Source organism: Pleurodeles waltl, chromosome 8 (assembly GCF_031143425.1).
Source record: "Pleurodeles waltl isolate 20211129_DDA chromosome 8, aPleWal1.hap1.20221129, whole genome shotgun sequence".
Lineage (NCBI taxonomy): Eukaryota > Metazoa > Chordata > Amphibia > Caudata > Salamandridae > Pleurodeles > Pleurodeles waltl.
This window is the reverse complement of record NC_090447.1, coordinates 72,633,164-72,660,720: the sequence shown is the minus strand read 5'-3', so window position 1 is coordinate 72,660,720 and position 27,557 is coordinate 72,633,164. Positions and strand designations below refer to the sequence as shown.

Here is a 27,557-nt window from a genome sequence, read left to right as displayed (position 1 = left end):
TCTGGGAATACACAGTACCAGAACTGTTATTCTACCACCGCTGCCTGGTTCTAAACAAAACTGCTATGTCTCCATCGACAATGTCAAGTTACAGCATGTGGCCGATCCTGCACAGCAGACCAAAAGAAACAACCAGTAGTACCAGAATTCCTCTTACTACTGGTCAAGATGTCTCTCTACAAGTTTTAAGCAGCAACGCGGACACCTCTCCGAGCTTGGGGAGGGTGGAAAAAGATCTTTCAGTAGTTCCACTAGCACCTTTTACAACAAGCAACTCAGAAAATGTTGACCGATCATTCTCCAACTCTACACAAACGGATGGCATTGTATATTATGAACCACCGCAGGAGACTACGGTTCGTTCTCCTCTTCAGAATATGGCTCCAGTTTTTGCAAAAACTGCTTCTGGATACTTTGCCAATATCAATGACACTTTCCCTGACTCATCTGCCTCCTCCATGTCTGAACATTCAAAAAAACGTAAGCTGATAATTTCGCTTAAAACAAATTACTTTGTTGTCCCATGGAACTATCTGTGGCTTTCCTTGACTATATTAGCTTTCCTCCTTTGGATTGGCTTGGTTATTACTTTCTTTCTACTAACACATGGGCATTACCTTCCTGAACGAACAACAGCTGAACTGGTGGATGAGGTCCTGAAACCCCATTTGTCTTCGTACACAGTCTGCAGACACTTGTCTTTGGTGAACATTTCCGCTATACCAATTCCTGATGGGATTGTTAGGGATAAAGTCACATTTGATATATACGGCCCCACAGAGGTCAGTCAAATACCATATGTGTTTAAACTTTCTATGAATTATATAATAATACCCGGAGTGGTTTCTGATGACTGGGATGTGAAAACAGTTGATTCTATGATGACTGTATTTTACTGTATTTCAAAGTGAGGAAGTTTAGCAATCCAAAGAAAATTATGGAGACATGTTCTGTTATAATTATTATGGACACCATTTCATTCACAGAGCAAGTACCCCGAAAACTATTTTCAATTACACACAATGGGAACACTGTCCAACTCCTCCATAAGAAGTTCTAAAACATATTTTGAAAAATGTACATATTTTTCTGGGCACAATGTTAAAAACGCCGAGTCATATTATTTCAAATTGCCATTGATGGAAAATGTACATATATTATTGACTGATACAAAATTCATTTATTCGGATTGCTTTGTTTCCCGGGTGGCTATAGAAGGCTATGAATATTGGTTGAAGTCGATTGACCTAAAAAGTGTGTGGGGAAAAAAAACATTGGGAAATAAGGGGAAAGGAAGTTTTACTTAGAGCATGCCTGATACCTGTTCGAATGATATTTTTAAATGAAACTGTACAACAGACAAGTTGTTTAGGCTTAGCAAAAATTAAGGATTTGAATGTGCCCAGTATTCCTGCCCCAGCAAAATTTTTACAAGTGGCAAACGCTGATCAATGCAACTAAAGATCAGCTCTATGAATGGGTCCAAAAGGGCACATTTAATGCTTCACTTTCACATCCTGGTGGGTGGTTATTGTGGCTAACAGATACCAATGGGTGTCAAACGTTTTGTAAACTCCACAGGGGGTTGTAGAACAAGTAGTCTCCGGAACACGAGGGTATAGCGAGGACATACAGTGTAGGGAAACTATGCCAGCAATGGTTGAAGAGTTCCTCACTAGATGCTGTTAAAGAACACCTCAGTCTCCTGTCTAATAATACGGACTTACAGGATTTCCTGTGAGGCCCCAGGAAACAATGTATAAAATGCTTCTTATATGCAGTATATAATGAAATTTGGAAGCTTTCTCAACAAGAAGCTGCTGCCCGGTGAAGGCAAATAGACCAGGAAAATTTTACAGAAGGCATTAGCTGCTGTAGATAATAGGATTAATACCCTGTCCGACCAGATATATATTTTAAATAACATTATCTCCTCTGCGCTAGACATAGTACAGAGCAACATGTCTTCTTTACACCACGGACAGAGTCAACTAAGATCCATTATGCAGTTAGGCTGGACACTACAAACACTGAAAGTAGGTCGTAATCCCTGGCAACAAGTCAGCGCGAGGGACATATTATCTACATTTAAATTAACGCGACAATTAATGGCTAAAAAGGAAGTGACTTATGTCATGTTAAATATTGAAAAATTGGAAAAGATGCCTTTTACTGTGGCTGAAATACCATCTACTAAGTGGTTAATACATGGGGTCATCAATCTGCCTATTTCAACACTTCAATCCACAGCCTGCTTAAAACACATTCCAGTGGGCAGGTATGAGAGGCTAGGAGATAGTTACATACACGAGGTGTGGGAGTTGCCCTTTTCGTACAAATGTCTCCGTGGAATGAAAGATATCTTTCTTAGTGGTAGAGAATGTGAGACTTCTGTCAGCCATTCAATGGTTTGTAAACAGCTGTCCTTACATGGGGCGTGCAACGATTCGGCAGCAAACTTGGCTTGTTATCTGAAGGGAGTTCCGGTCCCCTTGATTAGACCTGCATTCCAGGTGCTCTCGAATGGCAGATATGTGCTCCTTAATAGTGAGAGCTGTTGTGGGATGCGAGACGGAATAGTTTGTCGTTTCAGTCTCCCAAATTGTTACATGCTGCGGGAATGAACTTTTTCCTCCTACAAGACAGAGGGAAGTAGCTGAGATTTGGCCCCATATTGCTAATTCACATTTGAAGTTTGACAAGTTGAGCAGACTCAAGGCGTTATTGTTTCAAAGACATGTGGCGCTTACATCTGCATGTGAGACCTATGCACCTCAGGTTGCAAGATCATCCGCAGAGATACAGTCCCTTTTAAAGTACTAACTTTCCGAGACACTTTGGTGAACTCATGGGTCAAATATTTAATGTATCCAGTACTAATGGAATCGCACATTTCTTTAAGGCTGTTGGTTCTTGTTTCGTTCACACCTTTTTATCTATATTTGGCTTAATACCTTCAGCCATACGTTCAATATTTTCGGGGGATTTCCAATAACTTTGGCTATAATAGGTGGCATTTTGCTACTGTTACTTTTTATGCGCAATGGCTGTCCCTTCACAACATGGAGGGCTGAAAGCGCTTCAACCAGTGCAACTAAGTCGTGAACGCATGATGCAGTACTTTGGAGCACCACTCCTGGAACGATCGGTGTGTGACTGGTCTCTGTCATTCAGACGGGTTTTGCATTGTGTGCAGCCCGTGTTTCAGTGCCTTTGGTGCCCTTCTGAAAGTGCATTGAAAGTTTGTCTTTCTATGCAGCGCTTGGTTTCATTGGACTCTGATCTGCTGATGCTCTCACTGAGGGCTAATTACCAGACATGCGCATTGAGGGCGTGTTTGCTATGGGAAGCTGTTTACGAGTTGCCCTTTGTGGATTATGCAGTGCTAAACTCACTATTGGGCACACCACTGAATGCTGCTGCCTCGGCTGGAGCTCGGCCTTTGGAACACAAAAGCTCCTTGGTTTTCCTTGGCAATTAACTTTCTACTTTACCACCTGCCGAAGATTTCCTATACTCTACTGTCCCGGATTCAATTGGCGACTTTAAAAATTACAACTCTGACTTTTGAAATTCGGCTTTCTTGGCCCCACTGTCAACATTTCAAATTGTCCTTTTAATACATGCTCAAGTGTCTTTTGACTTGTCATCATTGATATTATGCTTTAAGATGCATTTTAGTGGCTTATACATATTAGATTAGGCTCTGAACTACCTCTGAACCAGCAAGGAAACGTGTTGTGTAGCCATTTTAGCTATAGTTTTATACATGTTATTTTAGCAAACTAGGCCTGCGGTTGTGCACCTTAACCTAGATATATTTTATTCAGCTTTGTTTTATTATTTTAACATTAGCTACATTTGTGGTCTTGCTCTATTTTCTGTATCTAGCTGTCCTTCCCCTAGGTAAGCACTGCATTCTTAAACAAGACATTTATTTCACTCTATGCTTTCTAAAGGCTACAGTAAGATAGGTTGCCGGCAAAAGTGGTACACCTTGTCTCCAGTGTTCACAGAAACATTTACACTTTAGCATGGGGGATCCTTTCTTGGAACATCAGGTGTTTTATTATAAAAACACTACTTTGACCCATGTACGTTAGAGGGAGATTCCAGCCAGATAACCACAACTGTTTGCGGATTGCTTCGCTGCAGCTGCTTGTGTAGACGACTACAGGCCTCTTGCTCAGGTATGAGGGATGATGTCTTCCCAGGGGGAACCTTAAAGCAGAATTAGAGCTTAACATGCCATGCTCTAACATAGCTTAGGTAGGAGTTATCTCTACAAACCATAGTGACAGTATGGTAGCATTATTCTTGTGTTTTACTCTCCTTGTCACAATTTTAATCTTATTGTGCTTCATCGTCCTAGTTATGCAATACATGCTTTATTATCTAAGATGCAGTTACTTCAATAAAACCTTATTGAACTATACTCTGCCTCTGACTGTCCTTGCATATGTGAGACTAATGTAACGGAGAGAAACAGATGAGATCTGAGTTACCCGATTCCCCTGAGGAGTCATGTATGTCATGTGCTTGGTTGCCCCAATCATCCATGCTCTTGGGTGGAGATGAGGCACTGCTAGTTAGGCGGAATAAACCAGGATTAGGCAGACAGGTGTCACAGGGTGCAGGATCAGACTCAGTCCCCCCCGCAGTACAGGAGATTCTGCCACCTGAATCCAGTAGTCTCATTAGGATAATGAGAGCCTATGCAACTGTGGCTTTCCTTGGGTTCACTGAATTCTATGAAAAATTCATTCCGAACTATTCTTCCTGGTTGGCCTCTTTCAGGTGTCTCCTAAAAAACAAAAAACAACAGCAAAAAAAAAAAAGATGTTCGAATGGACTGAAAGTATGATGCTTGCATTCAATGCATTGAAATTATTTATTGTAAAGGCATCTTGTCTTAAACCTTTTGTCAATGGAAAGGAATGTGTTGTGATGGTTAATGCCATCAATGGTGGGTTAGGTGGTGTGTTGAAGCATAGAGCTCATGACATCCCTGGGATGGTTTTGCTTGGGTTTGATGTCAGAACCACTAATACAAGGCCCAAGGTACTCCACTAATAGTTATTAAATGTATACTTCTCAGAGAAAGTCCTTCAACTGACAGTGCTGCCAACACATTTTGCATATCGTTATCATAGTCCTCTGCATTTTTGCCAATTACTAGAATGTCATCCTGAAAAGCTACTGCGCCTCTTAAGCCCTCAAAAGTTTCTTTCCTCAGTCTCTAAAAGGCGGATGCTGTGCTGGCCAAACCAAAACAGACCTTCTGGTGTAATGAACATAGTAAGATTTTTTGATTCATTATCTAGTCTGACTTGATGGTATGCACTAGCCAAATCTAAACATGAAAGCATTTGTGCACCCGCTAAGGAGGTAACCATCTCATGCAGATTCGGAAGAGGATGAGCATCCAACCAAATTGCATTATTAAGGCTGTGCTAATCAACACATAGTCTCAACTCGCCAGAGGCCTTAACAGAAATAACTACAGGAGATACCCATGGTAATGACTCCATGGGTTCAATTACGTCTTTCTTACACGCATCTTGCAACATGCCCTTGAGTTTTTTTCTGTAAATAAACAGTACATTCCTCACTCTGTGCTGTGTTGGAATGGCACTGTCACATAACTTAATGCAATGTCTAAACCTCTTGAACTCTCCCAACTTGTCATTGAAAACATCAGGAAAATGCAATTTCAACTCTTGAATGAATGTGTATAACTGTGCATCCGTCTTCTCTCCTTTGGCCTCAAAAGATTTTCCAATAATATGCAGCGATAGATCAGCTCTAGGGTCCAATTTAATACCCATTTCGTCTTGGTGAGGCCAACCAACAAAGATTATCTACTCCTTGCCGCATGTACCTTCCACATAAGTGTGGAGTCCTGAAAAACCCAAATCTGCCAAAAAATAACCCACTAAGTCAATTTGTTGACCCGTATATCCACAAAGCGTCACATCTGGTGGTAACAAAATCTTGTTAGGCCACTTTTCCTTAACAATGCTTGTGATAAAATAGTGTACCATGCACAAGAATCTACCAAAACAGGTACCTTCACCTCATCAATAGCAATGTCACACGCTGGAAATTTTGTTAGATTCTTTCCACCCCTTATGTTTAGTATAGCATTAGGATCCTGATCAAAACGGTCATATTCACATTGTTAGTCATCACTACATTGAACCAAATTTACTTTCCTAAAAGCTGATCTGCACACTATCAAAATGACCCTTCTTTTTGCACTTAGAACAGATTTTGTCTACAGCCAGACAAAACTTTGAATTCCCTAGATGTGACCCACTACCACATCTGTAACACAAAGATACGCTTTTCCTCCCATCAGTTCTTTGCCCCCTAGGTTTCACATCAATCCTTTGCCCCAAGTGTGTCTTTAGTTTGTCCCAACTGTTGTTTAATACTACGTGGACATCTTTTTCCAAATTGCCCCTCAATGCCTGGACAAACTTCTCAGAGTGCTCAATAGCCTTAGCAATTTCCATAGCGCCATTAAGAGACAGACCAATAGTCTTTCTTGTATTTTTTCTTATTAGCTCTCATTAAAATCTGATCTCACAATACTTCCTCGTAAGTGATGTGTTCAAAATCACAAGTCACAGCCAGGGTTCTAAGTACTAATACATAATCCTTTATGGACTCATCGGAACATTGTTTCCTAGAGTAAAATGTGAACCTCTTCATTACTACATTGATTTTCTTACCAAACCGTATACACAATTGCTTAGAGGTGTGTACTGATATACATTAGTGTTTCCAGGATTAATTAGTACTGGTATTTTTTTATTTTATTTTTTATTTGTTCAACCCTGTACCGCCTAACCAATGTTTTAAAAGAGCTAATTGCCTTCAGGCCCACAATCATCCCACTCTTATACCTCAACGTGCGCAAGGAAAACCGCCTCCTGTGTCTTCCAGTCCATAGGTGGCTCACCTGGTATTGTGAGAAGAGAAAGAGGTGGCACAATTCCAGACATTTCCCCCCGAACACCAATAATACTGTAACAAACACCAACAACATGTAAAACACTTACATACAAATTATAAACGTAGTCTGTGTCGTCATGTTACACATAAAACATAATAAAGAGACATTATTGTCATGCTCCCCAGAAAGTAGGCGCACCACTGTGTGAGGACACGATCCTTAAAACTGGGCCAATAGAAGTGACTAAAAACTGCTGGTACACTGCTCCTCCAATATAAACACTTCAATGCCCAATTAGCAGTTGCAGCCCATAAATAATGTTCCTACAGAAAAGGTTGCAACTACACAGACACATTATAGCCTCCTTAACCAACAACAGTGCGCTGAAAGTGCTGGAAAGAGGCCAATACCCTAATCCTGGCATTATCCAACAGGGCTGCAGAAACACCACTGTCGCACCAAGAACGAAACAGGAACTCATGTAATTACACTAATGGGTTGAGCCAGTTGCGATTCCTCTCTGTAAACAATCAGGAAGCTGAAGGAATATGTTAGGAAACAGCATGATGCTCAGTTCATGTTCCAGGCATTTTTTTTTACCTTCAAGTTTGTCAAAAATAGCCACCACAACAGAGCCTCAACAGAGCCTGCTCCTGCTCCTTTTGCTGCCTTCTTCCAACTCCCCTTGTTGCAGACATTCTCTGTGATGTACCCAAGAATCCGTTAGGTACATCTCAACACATCCTCCCCCCAAACGAATACTTAACCAAAATTAATAATAAGGACACTAAATTACAACAATACAATAGGCTGAAAACATTACTCACATACTTTGTGTGAAATATAAAAGTACAAGCACCATGTGGAAAACCCTGATCACACATAGTCTTTGAGATACTCTGGCCTCCTTCGAATGTGAGATGTTTTGAGTCCTTGTGCAACCTCACTTGGTGGTAGGCGGCTGACAGATCCATCACACTGAAAATTGTAGCTCCCTTAAGCATGGATAATGTCTCAGCTAGGTTGGGTAGAGGCTGTCGATCCACCCATATACGTTGGTTCAAATCCCTTCGGTCAACACACATCCTGATCTTAGTGCCAATTTTCTTTGGTACAAAAACCACTGGGGCCAACCATTCCGAAGATTCAATTTCCTCAATTACACCCATCCCTTTGAGTTTGTCTTATTGCTGTTCCAATAAACTCAACATGAGGTTCGGTACCTTCCTCACTTGATGAGCAACAGGCGGAGCATTACTCTTGAGGATTATCTTGTGTTTAAAATTCTTGAGCACTCCAAGTCGATCCGTAAACACATAAGGGAACTCTCTGATTACATCCTCTCCATAAACTACATTTCCTACTGACATGACTTGATCAGTGGTATTCGGATTTATTATGATACCCACATATTTTTGGTGGCGCCAACCCAACAGGTTATTGCCTCTTTTAGTCACATAGACTTTCACTACTGTCTCTCGTCCCTTGAAATGGATTCTCATAACAGTGTATCCAATGAGGTCAATCTTGGTTTCTCCATAGCCTCCTGGATTAATGTCAGGTTTCCTTAATTGTACATCCAATTTTCCAAAGATGCGCTCCCAATTCTTATCTCCCACCAATGTATATTGTGAACTTGAATCTGCAAGATCTGTGACTTCCCTGCCGTTAACAGTAACCTGCCATTTTTATATGACCCACATCCACATAATTTCCCTGGATTTCATAGGCATTATTCTGCGATATGCATAAAACAGCATGTTGATGCTGATCCTGTAATTCGACATTACTGAGCCTGAGACTTCTGCAAACTTTAATAATGGGTCCCTTTTTTCCACACCCTTTACATGTTAAGTTTCGAGCAAAACAAGCAGGACTATTCCAAAAAATGGGTTGGATTACCACATCTGTAGCACTTTAAAGATTCTCAAGACAATTACAAAATAGTTGCCTTTCCTTTCATTCTGTCCTTACTCTGTGTGTTCCTGATGCTTAGCATCTCCACTTGACTGGTAAGATCATACTCATCCTCTACTACACTGGTTGTGCTCACTTCTGCTACATTAGCATCAAGGGGTTTCTCACGTATCTCTCGAACCCAACCAGTGGTGTGTTCCATCCCTTCATCGAAATCCACTGCTTCCTTCAAAGTTGGTTTTTTTGCTAGTAGCTTCTCTTGTACTTGTGGATTGTTACTGCAACCCACCAATTGATCTCTTATCAATGAGTCATTGAGTTCTCCAAAGTCACATATGTGTGCCCAGTTTTTAAAGATGCTATGTAGTTCCCCACTTTCTCCGTCGTCCCTTGAATTCTTGAGAAGAACTTATGTTGTTCCATTACTACATTTATTTTTGGGCCAAAAAGGTTTTTCCAACATCATCATAGACATCTAAAAAATAAATATCACAAGGGTCACCTTCAGCTGTTCCTATAGTAATTTTATCAAGGCTTTCATAAATATTATAACCTTCAATTGCTAAATTGCGTAAGAGGACTCCTGGTTTCCTTGCTGGAGAGAATTTCTCTCCACCTATTGCTATAAGAGTCTAGCATTTTCCTCCATCTCTTCCATGGTAAGACCGGTTCTCCGGCATCAGAAAAGAACTGTGGAGGTGGTAACATGCTTCCTGCTGCCATTGCTACTATTCAAACAAAATTACTAATATTTAAACATTTAAAATGGATGGTGACAGTAAATTATTATTTTATTCTTTTGTGCTGGCTGAGGAAAGTTCTTCTTTTTTTTTTTATTCTAATTGTTTTGTACCCACTGGTACATGTAAATCTCTGTTGTCCCTTTATATTCCTTTGGTTTGGCGGTCTTTTTACTGTTTCTTTTGTACCCACTGGTACATGTAATTCCTTGTTATCCCTTTTCTATTCTTGTGGTTTTGACAGTCTTTCTACTGTTTTCATTGCCGAGTTTGTGTATATATATATTTTTTTTTTATGAGCAGCGTCCTCGGAGGTTCATCAACGGTGACTGCATCGTTGGAAGTGTTCGTGGTAAGTTTATTACTTTTTTCCTTTTTTTTTTTAAAAGAAAAAGAAAAAATGCTTATGTGCGCGTTTAAATGCGTGTATGACCACACGCGCTAAGAAAGAGTGCCGGCGCCCGTGTATATTCGAGTTTAATCACACATGTATGAAAGACGCGGTAACAACAGGCACGCGCTACGCACGGGTTGGTCGTTTATTCAATGGACGAGGTAACCACAGGTAACCACATGCGCACTCTGCTCTACTTAGCAACAGAGCTCGCGCATGCGATGTCTGCCTTTACGCTATTTCGGCCAAAAAATATATATATATATATATATATATATATATATATATATTTTGGAGAAAGACAAGAAAGAAAAAGAAAAATAAAAAAATAAAAACACCACAGGTATGAAGGTTTACCAAAATGCTTTGTCAAAAATAATTTGACTTACCGGTTGGTGAGCGGAATGCAATTAAATCTTCATAAAGCTGGTTCCTTTGTCCTGATGAAAGTGGATTTCCACTTGTCGCCAACTTGTTAGGAAACAGTATGATGCTCAGTTCATGTTCCAGGCATTTTTGTTAAACTTCAAGTTTGTCAGAAATAGCCACCACAACAAAGCCACACAGAACCTGCTCTTGCTCCTACTGTTGCCTTCTTCCAACTCCCCTTGTTGCCTGGTTGCAGACATTCTCTGTGATGTACCCAAGAATCCATTAGGTACATCACAGTTAAAGTCACACCACAACAGAATACAACCAATCCGTTCCATATTGTAGCACCAATGAGATATGGTGACCTATGCAGCCAATAACCGCCTTCCGCTGTCTCACAGAAAGGCAGATATGCTGAAACAAGATAATTAAGAAAAGAACTCACATTGATTTGTGCCTTCTCGTTGCCAGTGCAGCAGAATTCCACACTCTTCAAAAACAAAAATAACATCCACTGAAAACGTAAGTACTTTTCCACACATGCAGGATTTATTTACAGCAGCTGCGCGCTAACAAAAAGTACATGTCACCAACCGATGGCAAGCAACTGCCAGCCCCTGTGTGTGTGTGTGTATATATATATATACACACACACACACACACACACACACACACCAACACTGCAGTTACAATGGCAGAGTGCTGGTGTATGATAACACCATGTAACAGAGGTAGTTCCTTAGCCTATCTTAAACAGGGCGACCATGGGCCCCAGAGGGCACACTAAAGCAGTTTGGAAGCAGGAGGGACAGGACGCTACCCTGGGGGCCAAGACGTTGCCAGCTGGATCCCCAACCCTGGCTTCAAAAGGACTAAGGGTCTGTTGCTGTGGAGTGGAGCCAAGCCCTTTCCTAAGCCTCTAAAGGGACAAAAGTGCCGGAATGGTCATGAGAGGGTGACTACTGGGGACCATGGATGTCATTAATCTGCACACTGCCATGGTACATACCAAAGACTTAGAAGCCTTAAAATGTCCTATACATGAAATCAGCAGGTTTTCTATTACATTCGGAGACGAAATAGATTTCAAAGAATGTACTACCTATTGACTTACTTTTTATACATAAGCATGATTTTTATCAATGGATCCCAACCTGTGGTCCAGGGACCCCTGGGGATCCGCAAAGCCTCCTTAGGGAGTGTGTGACTGCTTAGAAAAGTAAATAATATTAATAGATCCCCAGCTTTCAGCAATGATTCAGTAGGGGGTCCCGGATTCCAATAATGATTCAGTGAGGGTCCCTGGGTTGCAGTAATGATGAAATGGGGGTCCACAGAAGTCAAAAGGATGGGAACCGCTGATTTATATAATCAGAAATTAGGGTCTGCTATGGGTATAGATTTGTCCCCTCTTATGCAAACCCCTTTATAGGCTTGCATGAGAGGAACATGCCCGGACTGCTCCCCTCTACAGCTTTAATAAGGTGGTATTTTGGGGCAAGTACATCAATTACATTTTCGGGATATGAAATGGTACAGTTGAGAATTTGAAAATGTATCATAGGTATCTAAACAACGTCTACAATGTGGAACTAAGTTTGGATGTCAGTATGAATAAAATCTGTATTTTGGTTTTGAAACTATATGTTAACCACAAAGTATTATTCTATTGCATGTTTAGAAAGCCAACTACGGTGAATTTTGTGTTACATGCAAAATCTACACAGGGGTGTGTCTGATTCAGAATAAGAGACTGTCGATGGAGGTTGCTACAGAGCCAACGTGGTCACTGAAGCACAGGAAGGCAGAGTCATCTTTGACTGCCAGCCAGAGATAATTCTAGGCTTTTATGCCAACAGATGGGACTAGACAGTCTCTTGCAGTTCAGCCAAACTGAACGTTCACCTAAATTGTTTGGAGTGGTTGGCAGCCATCAGAACCATATCACCTCATAAAGTAAGTAAGTTGCGTCCTCCTGAGGACGGATGACATCTCAGCGGTCCGACACATCAACAATCCGCTAACATGTTAGTTGATGACATGATTTTATCCGCTAACATCTGCACGATTGCAGATGTTAGCAGATACAGCAAGTGGGTTTTTGGTACATCTGTCTTGAACATCACATTTCAGTGACAAAAGAATGCATTCCGTAGTACAGAAATGTCACAGCAGATTAGGACTCCAGGTGACGGACAACTGCAACTGGAGGCAACATCCACAATCTTTCACTCACTGAATTGGATGTGGGGTCCACGCTGGATGTTTGCACCCAGGCTCAAGAATAAAAAAAAATAAAAAAAAATGAAAGGAATTCTTGAGTTGGAGGCTGGATCCTATGAAGATTACCATTAATGCATTTTTGCTGGGCTGCTTCGGGGTCGAAATCTACATTATGAGTTTGCTCCTTCCCTGGCGATTCCAAGAGCATCAGCTCAAGTATCAAGACAGAGTCGGAGTGGAGTCTGGTGACTCAGTTTAGAGAGTGCAACCCTGATTCCTGGTACTCAGGAAGATGGCCTGCGAATCTCCAGTGGAAATTCTTATCTTTTCACATCTCCTCAGGGACCTGTTGAGTCAGGTGCGCCAGCAGGTGTAGTATGGGAACCTAAGATTCGTGGCTTGGAGAATTTTGGGAGTTGATGACAATTGCCAGGACTTCAACAGGCTACATTTGATTTTCAACAAACATGGTCATCCAGCATGCATAATATTCTTCAACCTGAAAACAAGTTTGCTACCACAACAAAAAAAAGCCTGTCTTCCTTGAATGCAGAACTGTACAGTTTTTTTTTCTCCAGAATTTCCAATCCTCCCAAACCTAGATACTCCAAACTATGTTATGTTAACGTGGTATTCAAGTTTTCCGGACTGTTAGCTGGATAGCAATGCTTTATCAGGGAAGCAAAGTGATTGCTGGCCAAACTTAACATGTTGTTATGCCTCATTTTCTGTAGAAGTGTTTTCTGATGTAAGAGCCTAGAATTCAACAGGTAGGGTGTTTTCTACAGATGGTGTCTTGTTTCACATTTCTGAATGAACAAAGACAAAATGAATGTGGTTTCTTCTCCTGCATTTCTGAATAACAAATAACTATGTATGGAACAGTGCTTAAAAGCATATAGAGATAGTACTAGGGCGCTTCAGCAAAAATGTAAGGGACAATAGTTAATTAAACCCCAGAAACCTTTTAAGAAGTTCTCATCTGATGTAAGTATTGATATTTGCACTTTTGGGACATAGGCATAATCGAGCCTCTGGTCCAACTGTGGAATAATAATAAGAAATAAAATAAAAAAAATAAAAAAAGTCTAGCTATTGCTACATTTTCAATTCTATCAAGGACACAGAAACGAGGATTACCCTACTCATTGATTTTGTGATTCTCTTGATGATTTACCAATAGCTTCTGGTAACATTTAGCTTATACTCCTCCACCCCCACTCACCATGCCCCCACCCCACCCTGGCTGTATTGCGAGGACTGGGTCCTAGACAGACTTTCTTGGTCTCCATTTAAGGAAACGACCAGGTGCAGGAAAGAGGAGGATGACTAGATCACAACCAACCACAGTGATCTGGAGTTTCCAGCCTTTGCGTATATTTTGAGGTTTTCAAATCCGATAAATGAGAGTTAGCCAATGTGAATGGTCTAGAGGCCGAAGAATGATGTCTGTTCCAAAACAAGTTATATGGTTCAAATGTTTTTTGAAGCTTAAGACTGTTAGATCACGTTTTACTCAGAGGGTTTTCACAAAGAAAGAGGCAGCAAAAAGAATTGTTTGGAGGGGTACGTTCATGGTGATCACTCTTAATTGACAGAGGTACCTGTGTTCGTGGGAGATATAGTTTATACTTTAAAATGCTTTGATGGACTGCTTTACTTTGCAGTAAAGAGAATCGAAGCATAATTCTCACCTGTGTCCATAACAGAATTTAAAATTATTGACCCAATATAGGTAGAATGTATTTTCTGCATAGATAACAGAAGGGAAAATATGCATTTGTATGTGTATTTTTCCCCCCTTTCTCTGAAACATTTCCGCAAGTAAGTCACAATTGTTTGGTTTTTTTTTTTTTTAAACATATCAGTGGTCAATGTTGACCACTGTTTCCATGCAAGAGGACAGGTTTAAACGTTTCTTTTCTCACGTCTCTCACGGTTTTAGGCTATTCGAAATCCATCTGCGCGGTCTTTCTTATGCAAGAAAGTGTGAATTATGCACTTCAAATACATCAGCATCTAATATATAACCGTCTCAACTAATACTGATCATACAAATAGTCGCCCGACCACATTGCGGTTTCGCTGTGCTGCACAAGTGACTCCTCTTCCCTTTCTGAGTCGGCATGCATGTCAGCTTAGTGAAGCAAAATAATTCTAGTCTACGTTTGGAAAGAATAGCAGGAAGGCCCCACAAAATCAGAGCGGCGTTACCCATCCTCAACAGACGGTGGCGCTGTGCCCCCACTTGAGGTAAATAAATGCAATCCAAGCGGCCCATAGGCGCCTCCGTTTGGAGATTACATCCACGGGGGGGAGGGATGTTGACAGTGGGGATAGCGGTGGGATGATGCCGCGGCGGAGCCCCAGTGGGTGGGATGGGTGAGGGGCGCCGCTGCCACTCCGGGCGGGAGAGGGCAAGGCTGCCAAGGCTTTCACCATACAGCGGAAGAGCTATCTGCGGACGCGCCGAGCGACGCAGCCAATCGGGAGCGTGAACAGGGAACTGTAGCCCTAGGCAACACCGTGAGTGGCTCCCGCCAGCTCGACGCCAACCAATACCGATCCACCCCTGATACTGCACTTCCGGCTCAGAAGCCACAGGTGTTGCACCAATGAGCAGCCGCGTCTTCTGCTAAGCACGAATCACATTCGAGGGCGGCGGCGCCCAGGGGGGTTAGTAACTTCGGGCGCGTTCCTTCAACGCCGAGGCTCGCGCACTGACGAAATATCATTGTTTTCTGGGGCGCGCACTCGACCCCAAGGTACTGGGGCGTCTTATACGAGTACCAGTTACACCGCACGTCACCCTTTCAAAGGCGCGGTGAGGTTTGCCCGGAGTCACAGGATGGCTCCACAACCGGCAGCTCTGGCCGTAGCGCCGCAGCTTGTGTCCCGAGCTGCACTCCCTTCGGGTCGAGCTCACGCTATGGAAAACATCACCCCAAAAGAGGGTGGATCAACACTGAATATATGAGTAGAGCAGATACGAACTAGAAGGGAGACAAGCTCTGGACAAGCGTGCAATGTACAGCCTGAACACTGCGAACGTATCGCCCGCGCGCATCCCTGCATCCTGGCCTAGCGGGCACTGAGCGAGGCGGCTATCACTCACCAGATGGCCCGTGCACGTTAAACGTAGTAACGTCAAGGTCAAGGAGGAAATACATTCCATTAGGTCAGTATCCAACAACAAAATAAAGTCCGGAAAAAATCTAAAATGCCATTCCTTCTCACGAGTTTCTCACATACATATTTTTAGTCTGAGCCAGTTCACTAGTTCCCAGCAAGAAGTACAGGCAACGGGTGACAAATACACGCAAGGATGCCAAAATCATTGTGTCAAACATGAGGCAGAAGAACTCGGAACTGGTATAATAAGTGGGTCAGATTCCAATACGCTTATCTAACATGAAATTCCTAGAGCATGTGGCACAGAAGTAACTATGAAAAACAGGAACATATCAGGAAAGAACGCACATATTCAAACAGAATATTCCGGATGTTTTGCTATCCACACTACAGAGAACTATCCAAAATGCAAGTTTAAAAGTTCGTAGTGGGGATGGAAGTTTCTCTCATGACAATTACGGATATCAGTATAAACAGTACAGGTAGTGTTGAAGAAACAGTGCGCAAATCATCATAAAAAGGTCCCCCACCCCAGACGTGGATATTTTGGTTTACGAAACCGTGTCTACAAATGTCATGGTGCTGTCAAGCTGCACCTCTCCCACACAATTTTATTGCAGTAATTATAATTTTTTTTTTTAATTACTATTTTTTGCACATTTTGCACACCAGGGTTCCCCAGTAACCACGTGCATGTCCCCATCGCAGAATTTGGAGTTAGATGCAGGTTCTTACTCAGTGAAACAGTTCGCGTCGTCGACATTGTTTGATGTGACCGATTCACGGGCACCAAAGCCCAGCGGGTTGGCGCATGTGCTTCATAAGCCAGGGCTGCACTCACCCTGCGCCTTGCAGGGTCGCCACCTCGGAGTGTGCGGAGGGGAGGCCGGACAACCTCACACATTTAAGTCCGATTACCAAGTGGTCATCAAGCGTTGGGTGCGGATCACATAGCAAAACGTCGCATTTCTAGCAGCGCCCTCGGGATCTGGGCCTTTGGACCCCCGCTTCTCTTTAGCAGGTTCAAGAAGATCCTTGGGGTTCTCTTGTACCCTCATTCCATATCTAAATCCCGCATCCCTAAGGTGCGGCTGTACATCGCCTGAGCCTTGAGAGGGGGAGGAGGAATCCCTTCCTGTAAACGGAGAATAATTACGGTTTTACCCCTAAAATACACTTCCCTGTGGGTCATAACACAGCATTTGCTAAAGCAACACAATCAGGAGAGACCCGTTCTTATCTACATGCAAAAGGCTTTTAAAATGGGCCAAATGAATCATGTACTAAAGTTTGTGTTTTGTGTGCGCCAGCGCGACAAAGGACGTGTTTGAATTGTACAGTGCCTTGGAAAGAAAAATAAAGCAGCTTTGTTCAAAAGCGGTTTGAGCAGAATGAACGACGCCAATGAAACGTGCTGACATGTGACTTTCACCGTGTGGTCTATAATAGACAATATTCTAGTTCATGAATTCACTTTCCCCATTACGGACATAATATGCGGGCAGGACCCACTCCATAAGTAAACCGAAATCTAATGGAGTCACTGTTTAACGGGAAAGTTGATTATAGGTGCACAAGGTCCCCTCTAGCGGCGGTAGTGAATACTCGCATAGACCCACCGATGGGGCAATTTCATACAGAAATAAGACCTGGCACGAGAATAATCATCGACACCGCAATTCTCTCAAGAGGGTGCAAACTGCCAGCCTAATGGTAATTGATCTCCTGGTAGATATGTTTACTCACACAAGGCGTATGGGACAATGATGATTTCACACATAAATCCCTCGATGGGGAAGTAAACACAAAAACACGTTTAGGCGCCACAAGCACAGACATAAAGTACCCCAATCAATGTAAGAGCGGATGTCTGCACCTATAAATACTCCGCGGGCAGCAAGAACTATCCCTGTGGTGGATAATGGGCATAAATCACTTGCATGTTTTTTTCTCAAGGAATAACTAGTCTTTTGCGTTTTTTTTTTTTTTTTTAAATCACCCACATTGTCTATAGCACCTCAACGTACGCAATATATTTAATCAATATATAACACGTCAATATACTTAATTGTACAGTCCTCTCTTTTTACAGCCATACCTTGTCCACACATTTTGCACGATTCACTTGCACTTTACAATTATCTCCGACGTATACAACGCGATATAGTCGGTGAAGAAGCCGGTTTCTAAATATTATCAGAGCACTGAACTATCTTTTGGAACTATTTTTTGTAAATATCACTCTGGAATAAAACAGTTATAACTGCTCTCCTGTAAAGCTAAAGAATGAATTACCCTACCCTTGAGAACTTTACTTGGGCTCTGCAACTACAGAAATCGTATTTTGATATTTATGATGTATTTCTCCTCCACATCTTTCAACGTTTACAATTTAGATTTCTTTCATAGTATCTACATGCAGCATCGACTGCCATTCTTTACAGCTAGACACTCAACAATCCAAACCAAAGCAAATATTCACGAGTACAAAATACTAATAGAACCAAAGATTAAAGAACCATCTTCAAATCTCTTTTGCACAGTGCTTAATTTTTTATATAATGCACAGCTGTCATGGAAGCAAGGGTGATGCCAAAGAAAGTCACCCTCCTTTTTAAATTCTTATAAATACGGAATCGGGGCTACACTGCTATATATATATATATATTTTTTTTTAATGTGGTGCCGTCCAAAGGGAAAAATAAATTTTCAAAGACATGACGAATAATTGGGGTCAAACCTTTGCTACAATGGATGAAATGGAAACCAGTAAGTGCAAAGCAGTCCACGTGCTCATATTTGCAAACAACATAGTGGCCACGTGAAAACCATAGTACGTTTCACAACAATACTAACACCTAAACTTGATAATCGTTGGTCCAATTTCAAACTCTGCCAGAATATGTCAAATAAGGCTACTTAGTAGAAAACTAAAAGATGTCTGAAATGTTGATATGCATACATATAAATATGAAATTATCTATCTGACAAGGATGCTCTCCAGGACCAGCATTTACACCCATTTGTCAAGCACACTTTTATGCCTCGAATGTATCAGGGGTGGATATGGCCAAACGCTAAATTGTGAGGTCAACATAACCCACTGTGCAAATTTGGGAGGAGAACAGGAACTCCATTCCCTTTTTTTTTTAGCTGCTGTAAGCACTCTACTGATGTTGGGCGTTTTTTGCTAGCACCATGTAAGGCCTGTGGGTGATCAACATCCTGAATGAACAACCAGTGCAGAGCATAACGAATTTCAATTCTGTATTGCTGGCAAAGTACAGTCGCAAGAGCACTTAACCCACTACTGTCATGTGAGATACTTGTTCCGTATCGGTCTAAATTACCACCATTCCAAGGTACAATTGTGGTTCTTTATACCAAATATAGAAGATTACAGATAACTGCAGCCATTGCTATACCTCTCAACATACTGAGTTTACAGGCAAATACTATAGTATTTTAAATGGGCAGGTACTGCCTGGTACTCAGCACTTGCACTTTTTGAACCTGAGAGAACCTGCTCTCCTAGGTAGAGGTAATACTCTAAATGGGAGAGTGCCACCACTTCTCAGCAACGAACAGGTACTCTAAGATAGGGAACCAGCACGTCTAAATTCCCATTTCAAGTATTGCAAAGAAGGTGAAACAAGATATTTGCTAGGATATGTCCGGTTTAAGTCAAGCACATTCTACTCAAGTCAATTGGCTAAACATTTTTGGATGGATAGAAAGGTTTGCATAGCCAGGGACTCCGCTAAAGTATACAGGAGCTCCCGGTTATGTTAGGATGTATACAAAAATGGGCTCAGAGCAGAGAACAGCCTCCAGGTGTGGACGAGATGAAACATATGCATTAACTAGTATGGTGATTAGAGTTATTTAGAAGGGGGCAAAAGTAGCTAACACGTTTAATGGAAAATAAATAAGAATTTCAACAAAATAAAAAAATAGTTTTGATTTGGGGTACAAATGTTCGGCTTCCCTTCATACCGAGGGAGGAAACAATACACGAATTGGGCCATCCAAAGCTGCACAGGTGAGAGGGCCAATGACCATAAAATGGCCGACCCGCTGCCATCTTGTCCCACGCAGCGCCTTCCGACTCACCTCTGGGCGCTGTCAGGTGCGGTGGGCGGAGCCTCGGGCGGCGGGGCCCCCGCCTGCCTGAACTGGCTCATGTCGGAGGTGACAGCCGCCGGCCGGCCGGCCGGAGAGCGCTGCCCTTCGCGGCCTCGGCGGCAGGTGGCGCTGTCCTCGGGCGGGCGGAAGCTCCCGGGGCGCGCGCCAGGAACCCCGCGGAGCCCGAGGAGCGGGGGGAGGGAGGGGGAGCACCGGTGCCCGAAAACAACACAATCAGCGCCGCCAGCTGCAGCTTAATTTCGAGGCGCGCGGGTGTCATTTCATCCTGGCCCCGCCCCTGAGCGCGAGCGCCTGTAGAATGCTATCCCAGAATCCCGCGGGGCGGGAACAACCCCGTCTGGTTTTGAGGCTGGCCGCGGCAGAAGACCGTGGGCCAACGGAGCCTTTTTCCTGTAGGTGGCGCAGCGAACGTCAGCTCACTGGGCGTGGCTTCAGGTTTTTCTCCTGACTGAAAACCTACCGAGCACTTACTGCGGCTGCGCGACCCAGGATGTGTAACGTTGAGCGCGTTGTGAGTGGTTAGCACTCGGTGATAGTCAGCCAATGCCAGGCTACATCCTGTCCATGTATTTCCGGTTTACCCAACCTATGGGAAATGCTTTAGTATGAATATAAATGTTTTAAATAGTAGATACGAGCTCCTATTACTGTATATTTGGACTCATTTAAAAGTGCTCCTATTCTTGTTTTTATCACAAATTCACGTCTTTTTTGCCTTTGCGGTGTATTAAGAGCACATTTTACCTGTTTTTAGATAGGGTTTTGTAACTTAACTTGCATTTTAATGTTGAATTTAGTTGTGCAGACGATGACAGTGTATTATTCTGTGTGTTACTTGCCCTGACAGAGGGACTAGTGCAGGTTTCTTGTCCATTTAATTTTTTTCTGTATCCTGTTCCCTTTTCCTGATTTCACCTTTTGTGTTAGAACGGTTGGATATGACGTAAAGGCTCAACTGGAAACATTGTAATTGTATTTATTTTATTTCTATATTTATATAGCGCTTACTACCCCTGATGAGGTGTTTAAGCACTTTTTAGCAGGAGCATGCTACTCCAGAACGCAAATCAGCCTTGCCAAGTGCCACACATGATGTTTTAGACTAACGCAAATTGTTAATCTTTCCTGCATTTCTACACCACATTGTCATGCAATTCTGAAAGCTCTTCCTAGCCCTCTTACGTCATTAATAAAATATTGAAGAAACCCAAAGCAATGATATTTTAAAATGAAGCCATATGTCATATAACCCAGCACTAGCAGACACAAACAGACTTAATGGATCGGTAAAATCGCCACATCCAATTTCTAAATAACAGAGATAACCTGGATTTTAAGCTTTCTTTCACATACTTTCCTTAAAAATAACATCAATATCATGCAGGCAGCAAATTAGTTCAGGCCAGTAGGTGGCACCAGAGTTCCAGCTCATCGCCTGCTCCACAATAATGAGTGAGACAAGAGGCACAAACAGACAAAGGGAGTCATCCTGGCTGCATAGAGGGGCATGGTATGGTATAGTATTTAGCTATTAGAGTGGAATCAATGGCAGTCACCTCGTGATTCGCTCACATGGGATGTTTTCAGCGTGTGGTGTGTTCCAAGTGGGAATCGGTGGACACTCTTGTATTAATAATTCTGCACAATGTATATCCCATAAAATAGACACACCCCGTGACAGACCTATAATTAGGAGGACCAGCCGTTGACTGTAATGAAGTGTGTATTTTTGATAGTAGGGAAGGTTATAAAGCGGACCGAGGCAAATATAACTCACTTTTAGTTTTTTATGCACTCGTTTTAAACTTCCTAAACACACTACTGGGGCCAGTCCTCCTAATGCACAGGTCCTCACAAGGATAGTGTTTGTCTGGAATTGACAGTATTTACCCACGCTATGAGGACCGAACCGGTCATCACAGCGTGAGCTATACATGACCACACGCACACACACAAATACACACACACACTAATAAACCAAATGCCACATGACGTTATAGTTACGTTAAGAGTTTACACACACAAAACCATAGAAATTCAATAGTTATAGGTATTCTTATCTCAAGAATCTATAACAGGTACCCTAAGGTAACTAACAATATTTGTACTATTCATTTATTTTATCATGTGACCTATTCTTCCCATATGCCATCAACTAGTACTAGTCATTGGGTACATGAGACAACTGTTTTAGTGGTATATGTTGTTATAAAATATCTATTACTTAGGCCACGGATGGCGTTGAATTAAATGCAAGATGTGTTTTTTTGTATTTTATATTTTCTTCCTACAAAAAGTGTATTTTGGTGGGGTAATAATGTTTTGATGCTGTTATAATATAGTTCATATAAAATTCAGGATAATTCATAGGAAGATATAAAATAAAAGAAATATAACAGTTATTAGAAATAATAGTTAATTCAAATTAAGAGATAGTTAATTAGAAATGGTAGATCCGTCTCCCGTGCTTCTGGCAAAGGGACATTCGGAATGTTGGGTACAGGAGGGCAGATTAGAATGCTGGGGATCTGTGAGAGGAGAGGTGACAAGAAAAGCTGTGTGAAGGAAATGACAATTGAAGCATTAGAGATGGAAATAAAGTCTGACTCTTAAGAAACGTTTGCAGTTTCCTACTTTATATCACTGGCGACGAGTTGGTGCATAAGGGGGCACGTCCATCTCCACCCCTTGGGAGGTATTTCTTCAATTGGTCCTGTCGTTCCATGCCAAGGATTCTGTAAGAGTTCAACAGATTAATACGAACAATTTATAAAAGAACTTCATCGCTTTTCTTAATCAAAAACGAATTGTATAAGTCGGCTACTGGTACATTGCAAGACATAATTATATGCGCCTGTCAATGCTAACGCTGACAGGCACAGCTTTGTGTTCCTCAGAATCCTCCGTATTGATAAATGAAACTATAGTTATTCACACCGGTTGTCAAAAGAGAACGCGTTCAATGTTCAATTCTGTGCGTTCAATTCGGTGCAACAAGATGTGGAAAACCAGCGAGTCTGTATAAATTGACCGCACGCTCCGGCAAGCGACGGTGAAAAGTGCACTGAAGGCGATGAATAACTTAACCGCACGCCCAGCAAGATTTATGTAAGCGCCTGTCAACGCTAACGCTGACAGGCACAGCCTTTGTGAACGCCACCACAGCGCGTCTGAAGAAATAAAACACACGCTCCGATATCTACGGTTCTGGTGAAGAGACGCGTGTGAGGAGACGTGCGCGTTGAATTCCCTTTGTCATCAACGCGTTCTGAAGGGAACTCGTGTACAATTTTGGAGGCGTTTGGAGCCGGAATAGCCTCAGTTAAAGAAATAAGTGTGCCTAACATTCAGTTCCTTTCAATGTTCGTGCTGGCACATAACTAATGAAGAACTGCGTGTTCTAACTTCTCACCCTGAGGACACCAGGAAAATAGTAACCACAAATTAAAAGGAATTGGCCTGTCAATAAATGCGCTGACAGGCACAGCTCAGCAAATATTCACAGAACGGTGGTTAAATTTTAATCTGTTTTGTTTCATATCTCACACAAGACGTATACCAGGAGCAAGTATTGCCTGCCAACGCTGACAGGCACAGCCTTCTACAATTAGTATTGCAACAACAGAAATACAAATGTAATATCGTGTAGCTGCATGGATCAATATTTATAATTAAATACACTATAGACTTGCTTATATTAGTATTGTGCAGTTCAACTCTTTAAAAGGAAGAAAAAAAAATCATAGCTTTTCCATCCAGAGCTTTAAGCAAAGCAGAAGCTAATTATTCTGTTATTGAAAGGGAGGCGTTGGCGTGTTACTGGGCAATTAAACATTTTAAATTTTTCTTATGGGGCACACAGTTTGATTTGCGGACGGATCATAAACCCTTGGTTTATGTTTTCTCCATGAAAGGCTCCTTCAACAGCACGCCCCGAATTGCTAGATGGATTTTAGCTTTAGAAAACTTTTATTTCAAAGTTAAATACCTACCTGACAACAAGAATACCGCAGCTGATTTCTAATCCTGGGTCCCTTTAGATATTAAAGAAGACTTCAAAATTGATGAACACCCCATAATGATGATTAACGTTCCTTGGATCAGTAAGGAGGAATGGATTTCTGCATCCCAACTAGACGAGACATTATCCTTACTCAGAACTAAAGCAAAGGAAGGGTGGCCATCGTCAAAAAAAAGATCTTGAAGAAATCATTAGCAACTATTGGGAAGTAAGGTATGAAATCAATGAGAATGAAAATTTTGTGTTCCGAAATGATAAGATTATTCCGCCTCAAAGTTTAAAACACAAAATCATTACTCTGGCACATGAGGGTCACTTAGGTAAAGTCTCACCAAGTCAAGAGTAAGAGAAAGGTTTTGGTTCCCTAACATGGATTCGATGGTTGAACAAGAGGAACAAGAGATTAAAAGATGCTCCATATGAGCGCTTAGCGACAAGAGTAAAATCGTTCATAAAGCCCCTATATCTCATGTTGAAGTACCAGATAAACCTTGGATAAAGTTAGCATTAGACATTATTGGCCCAATCAACTTTACTGGAGTGTCAAAAAGATTTGCTTTAGTTCTAGTAGACTATCATTCACATTGGATTACTACCAAATTTGTTAATCAAATAACTACTGATTCAGTTGTTAATTTTCTCAAGGATACCTTTGCCATAGAAGGTATTCCAGAAACTCTAATCTCTGATAATGGAGTTCAATTAACCTCTTTGGTGATGAAGACTTTTCTCAATTCCATGGGTGTGGAACACCTTACAACTGCTCTGTATTGCTCCAGAGCCAATGGTTTAGCAGAAAAAGCCAATTGCATGCTCAAAGAATGTATTCAGTTAGCCAGCATCAATCACTTAAATGTAGAAAATGCAATCAGGGATATGTTATGGGCATATCATACCACTCCCAATTCGATCCATAAAGTATCACATTTTTCAGCATTAAAAGGCAGGAAACCGTGCACCAATTTTTTTTCCTTCTGGTTAGGGAGAGGAGAAAAAAGTGGGCATTCCATTCCTCTTAGCAAAGTCAGAATTTCCAAACTCCAAGAAAAATATAAATGTAGATATGATATCAAACAGGGTACTAAAAAGCAACGATGATTCAAAAAAGTAATGAGGTCCCACTTTATGTATGCAGTTATTATTTATCAGTGTCTGAATATCTGAAGATGTGTTGCATTCATCAACAAAGCTAGAGATGGTATGAATATTGCTCCAAATCCAATTTTATTTTAGGAAACATTTAACCCGTGGTGAAAATGTGGGCACACAGAGGTCCAAAAGAATGTGTGAGTTAGGCTGGCCAACACGTGTTTCGCCCCACGGGCGCGTAAGCCAGTGCTTTCTCAAGGCTGAGGAAGAGAAAGAAATGTCATGAGGCTGAGGAAATAGTAGAGACAAGTGTAATTATATTAACACAAGTGAAAGGAAGCCAGGAGACTGTGCTAGGAAGATCCCAAGGGATTACTAAGAATAGAGACCCAATTGGTCCATGTGAGTGGTCGTGCTATCTGAAGACATGCTTCTAAAAATCAAGATGAATGTCAAAAAACAAAAATCAAGAACCGGACAAGTAGAAGAACAGTGCCGGATGTTGGAAAAGCTGGTGAATGGAAATGGAATAGCCAGGACAATTAAATAAATATTATTAGTAGTGACCAATCCAAGTATCCTTTACAAAGAATAAAGATAATCAAGGCCCAGATTTTAAATTACCTAAAATGACTAAAGTGTGAGAGAGAGAGCATGCTTTTAAAGAGAGACATTGTTATATTAAGGAAAGAAACGTGATTGAAAACGATAAATGTTGTTGTGCAGACAGGGAGAAGAAAAGAGGAAAGAAAAAAGAAAAGGAAGGGAGAGCAAACGTACCATTTCAAGTCGGGGCGAAACACGTGTTGGCTGGCCTAACTCACACATTCTTTTGGAACTCTGTGTGCCCACATTTTCACCACGAGTTAAATGTTTCCTAAAATAAAATTGGATTTGGAGCAATATTGATGCTATCTCTAGCTTTGTTGATGAACGCGACACATCTTCAGATATTCGGACACTGAGAAATAATAACTGCATACATAAAGTGGGACCTCATTACTTTTTTCAATCATGTTTTCCCATGGAGGACTAGGGTCAAATGTCCTCCGGTGAAGTTCCCACGTATTATAATATTAAGGGGCATTTGTATATAGAGAGTCTTGTGGTTTTTTGGACCCCCCCCCTTTTTTTCCTTACTAAAAAGCAACAGTGGTATGTAGATGACCAAGTATACATAAAGAAACCAGGAGGTGGAATGCACGCAGGCGTAAAAGACACCAAGTTCATGGGTCCTTTTCTATTAACAAGGTAAAGAAAAATGTGGTGGTTTTGGAAAATGGTCAACGTTGGAGCATGGACAGACTTGTTAAGCAACCAGTATTCAATGGAAAGAAGGGGGAGAACATTGAAAAGAAACCCATATCAGAAGAATTGCCAAGGGGCTCCTCACTATGTAAATTCCAAAGCAAAATAAGTCACTGACAAGTCAAACCTCCAGCATGGCATAAGGACTATGAGATCACCACTTGAAGTCTCTGGGGGTGATTCTGATTGACGCCGCCCGCCTCGCGGGAACCGCCATATGGCCGCTCCGCGGTCGAAAGACCACGGAGGCCATTCAGGCTTTCCCGCTGGGCTGGCGGGCGACCGCCAGGAGGCCGCCCGCCAGCCCAGCGGGAAACCCCAACCCACGAGGAAGCCGGCTCCGAATGGAGCCGGCGGAGTGGGTATGTGCGACGGGTGCAGTTTGCACCCGTCGCGTATTTCAGTGTCTGCATTGCAGACACTGAAATACACCGTGGGGCCCTCTTACGGGGGCCCCGCGGCACCCCCTACCGCCATCCTGTTCCTGGCGGGAGACCCGCCAGGAACAGGATGGCGGTAGGGGGTGTCAGAATCCCCATGGCGGCGGAGCGTGCTCCGCCGCCATGGAGGATTCCCCCGAGCAGCGGAAAGTCGGTGGGAGACCGCCGACTTTCCGCTTCTGACCGCAGCTGAACCGCCGCGGTCAGAATGCTCGTGGGAGCACCGCCAGCCTGTTGGCGGTGCGGTGGCCGCCAGGGTCAGAATGACCCCCTATATCTTTATTACCAAGAGAGAATAACTATCCTTTGAAGAACTTTAGAACGTATATTCTTGTACAATTGTAGCACAATTTACATTTGATAAATGCAAAGTTTTGTGAATATCTTCTTCAACATTTTGTGTGTCAAGTTGCATATGTTTGGTACATATCATCTTTATTATTTTATTAAGGGGAAAGATGTGTTGTAATATAGTTCATATAAAATTCAGGATAATTCATAGGAAGATATAAAATAAAAGAAATATAACAGTTATTAGAAATAATAGTTAATTAGAATTAAGAGTTAGTTAATTAGAAATGGTAGATCCTTCTCCCCTGCTTCTGGCAATGGGACATTCGGAATGTTGGGTACAGGAGGGCAGATTAGAATGCTGGGGATCTGTGAGAGGAGAGGTGACAAGAAAAGCTGTGTGAAGGAAATGGCAATTGAAGCAGTGGAGATGGAAATAAAGTCTGACTCTTAAGAAACGTTTGCAGTTTCCAACTTTATATCAGATGCCTTGGAAGGATGTGTTTTGTTAGAAAGATTTTAT

At 42.0% G+C, this 27,557-nt stretch overlaps 1 protein-coding gene across 2 annotated transcripts in view; it reads right to left on the bottom strand.

The window, feature by feature from the left end:
- LRIF1 (ligand dependent nuclear receptor interacting factor 1) overlaps nt 1-20,310 on the bottom strand; it is a 105,914-nt gene extending 85,604 nt beyond the window's left edge. The window contains exon 1 of one of the 2 annotated variants that reach the window (XM_069203738.1): nt 19,853-20,310. In XM_069203738.1, the coding sequence (XP_069059839.1) occupies nt 19,853-19,923 (71 nt within the window). In that variant the 5' untranslated portion in view covers nt 19,924-20,310. The remainder of the gene's footprint in view (nt 1-19,852) is intronic. The other variant, XM_069203739.1, reaches the window with a different exon arrangement.
- Nucleotides 20,311-27,557: the final 7,247 nt, after the last annotated feature.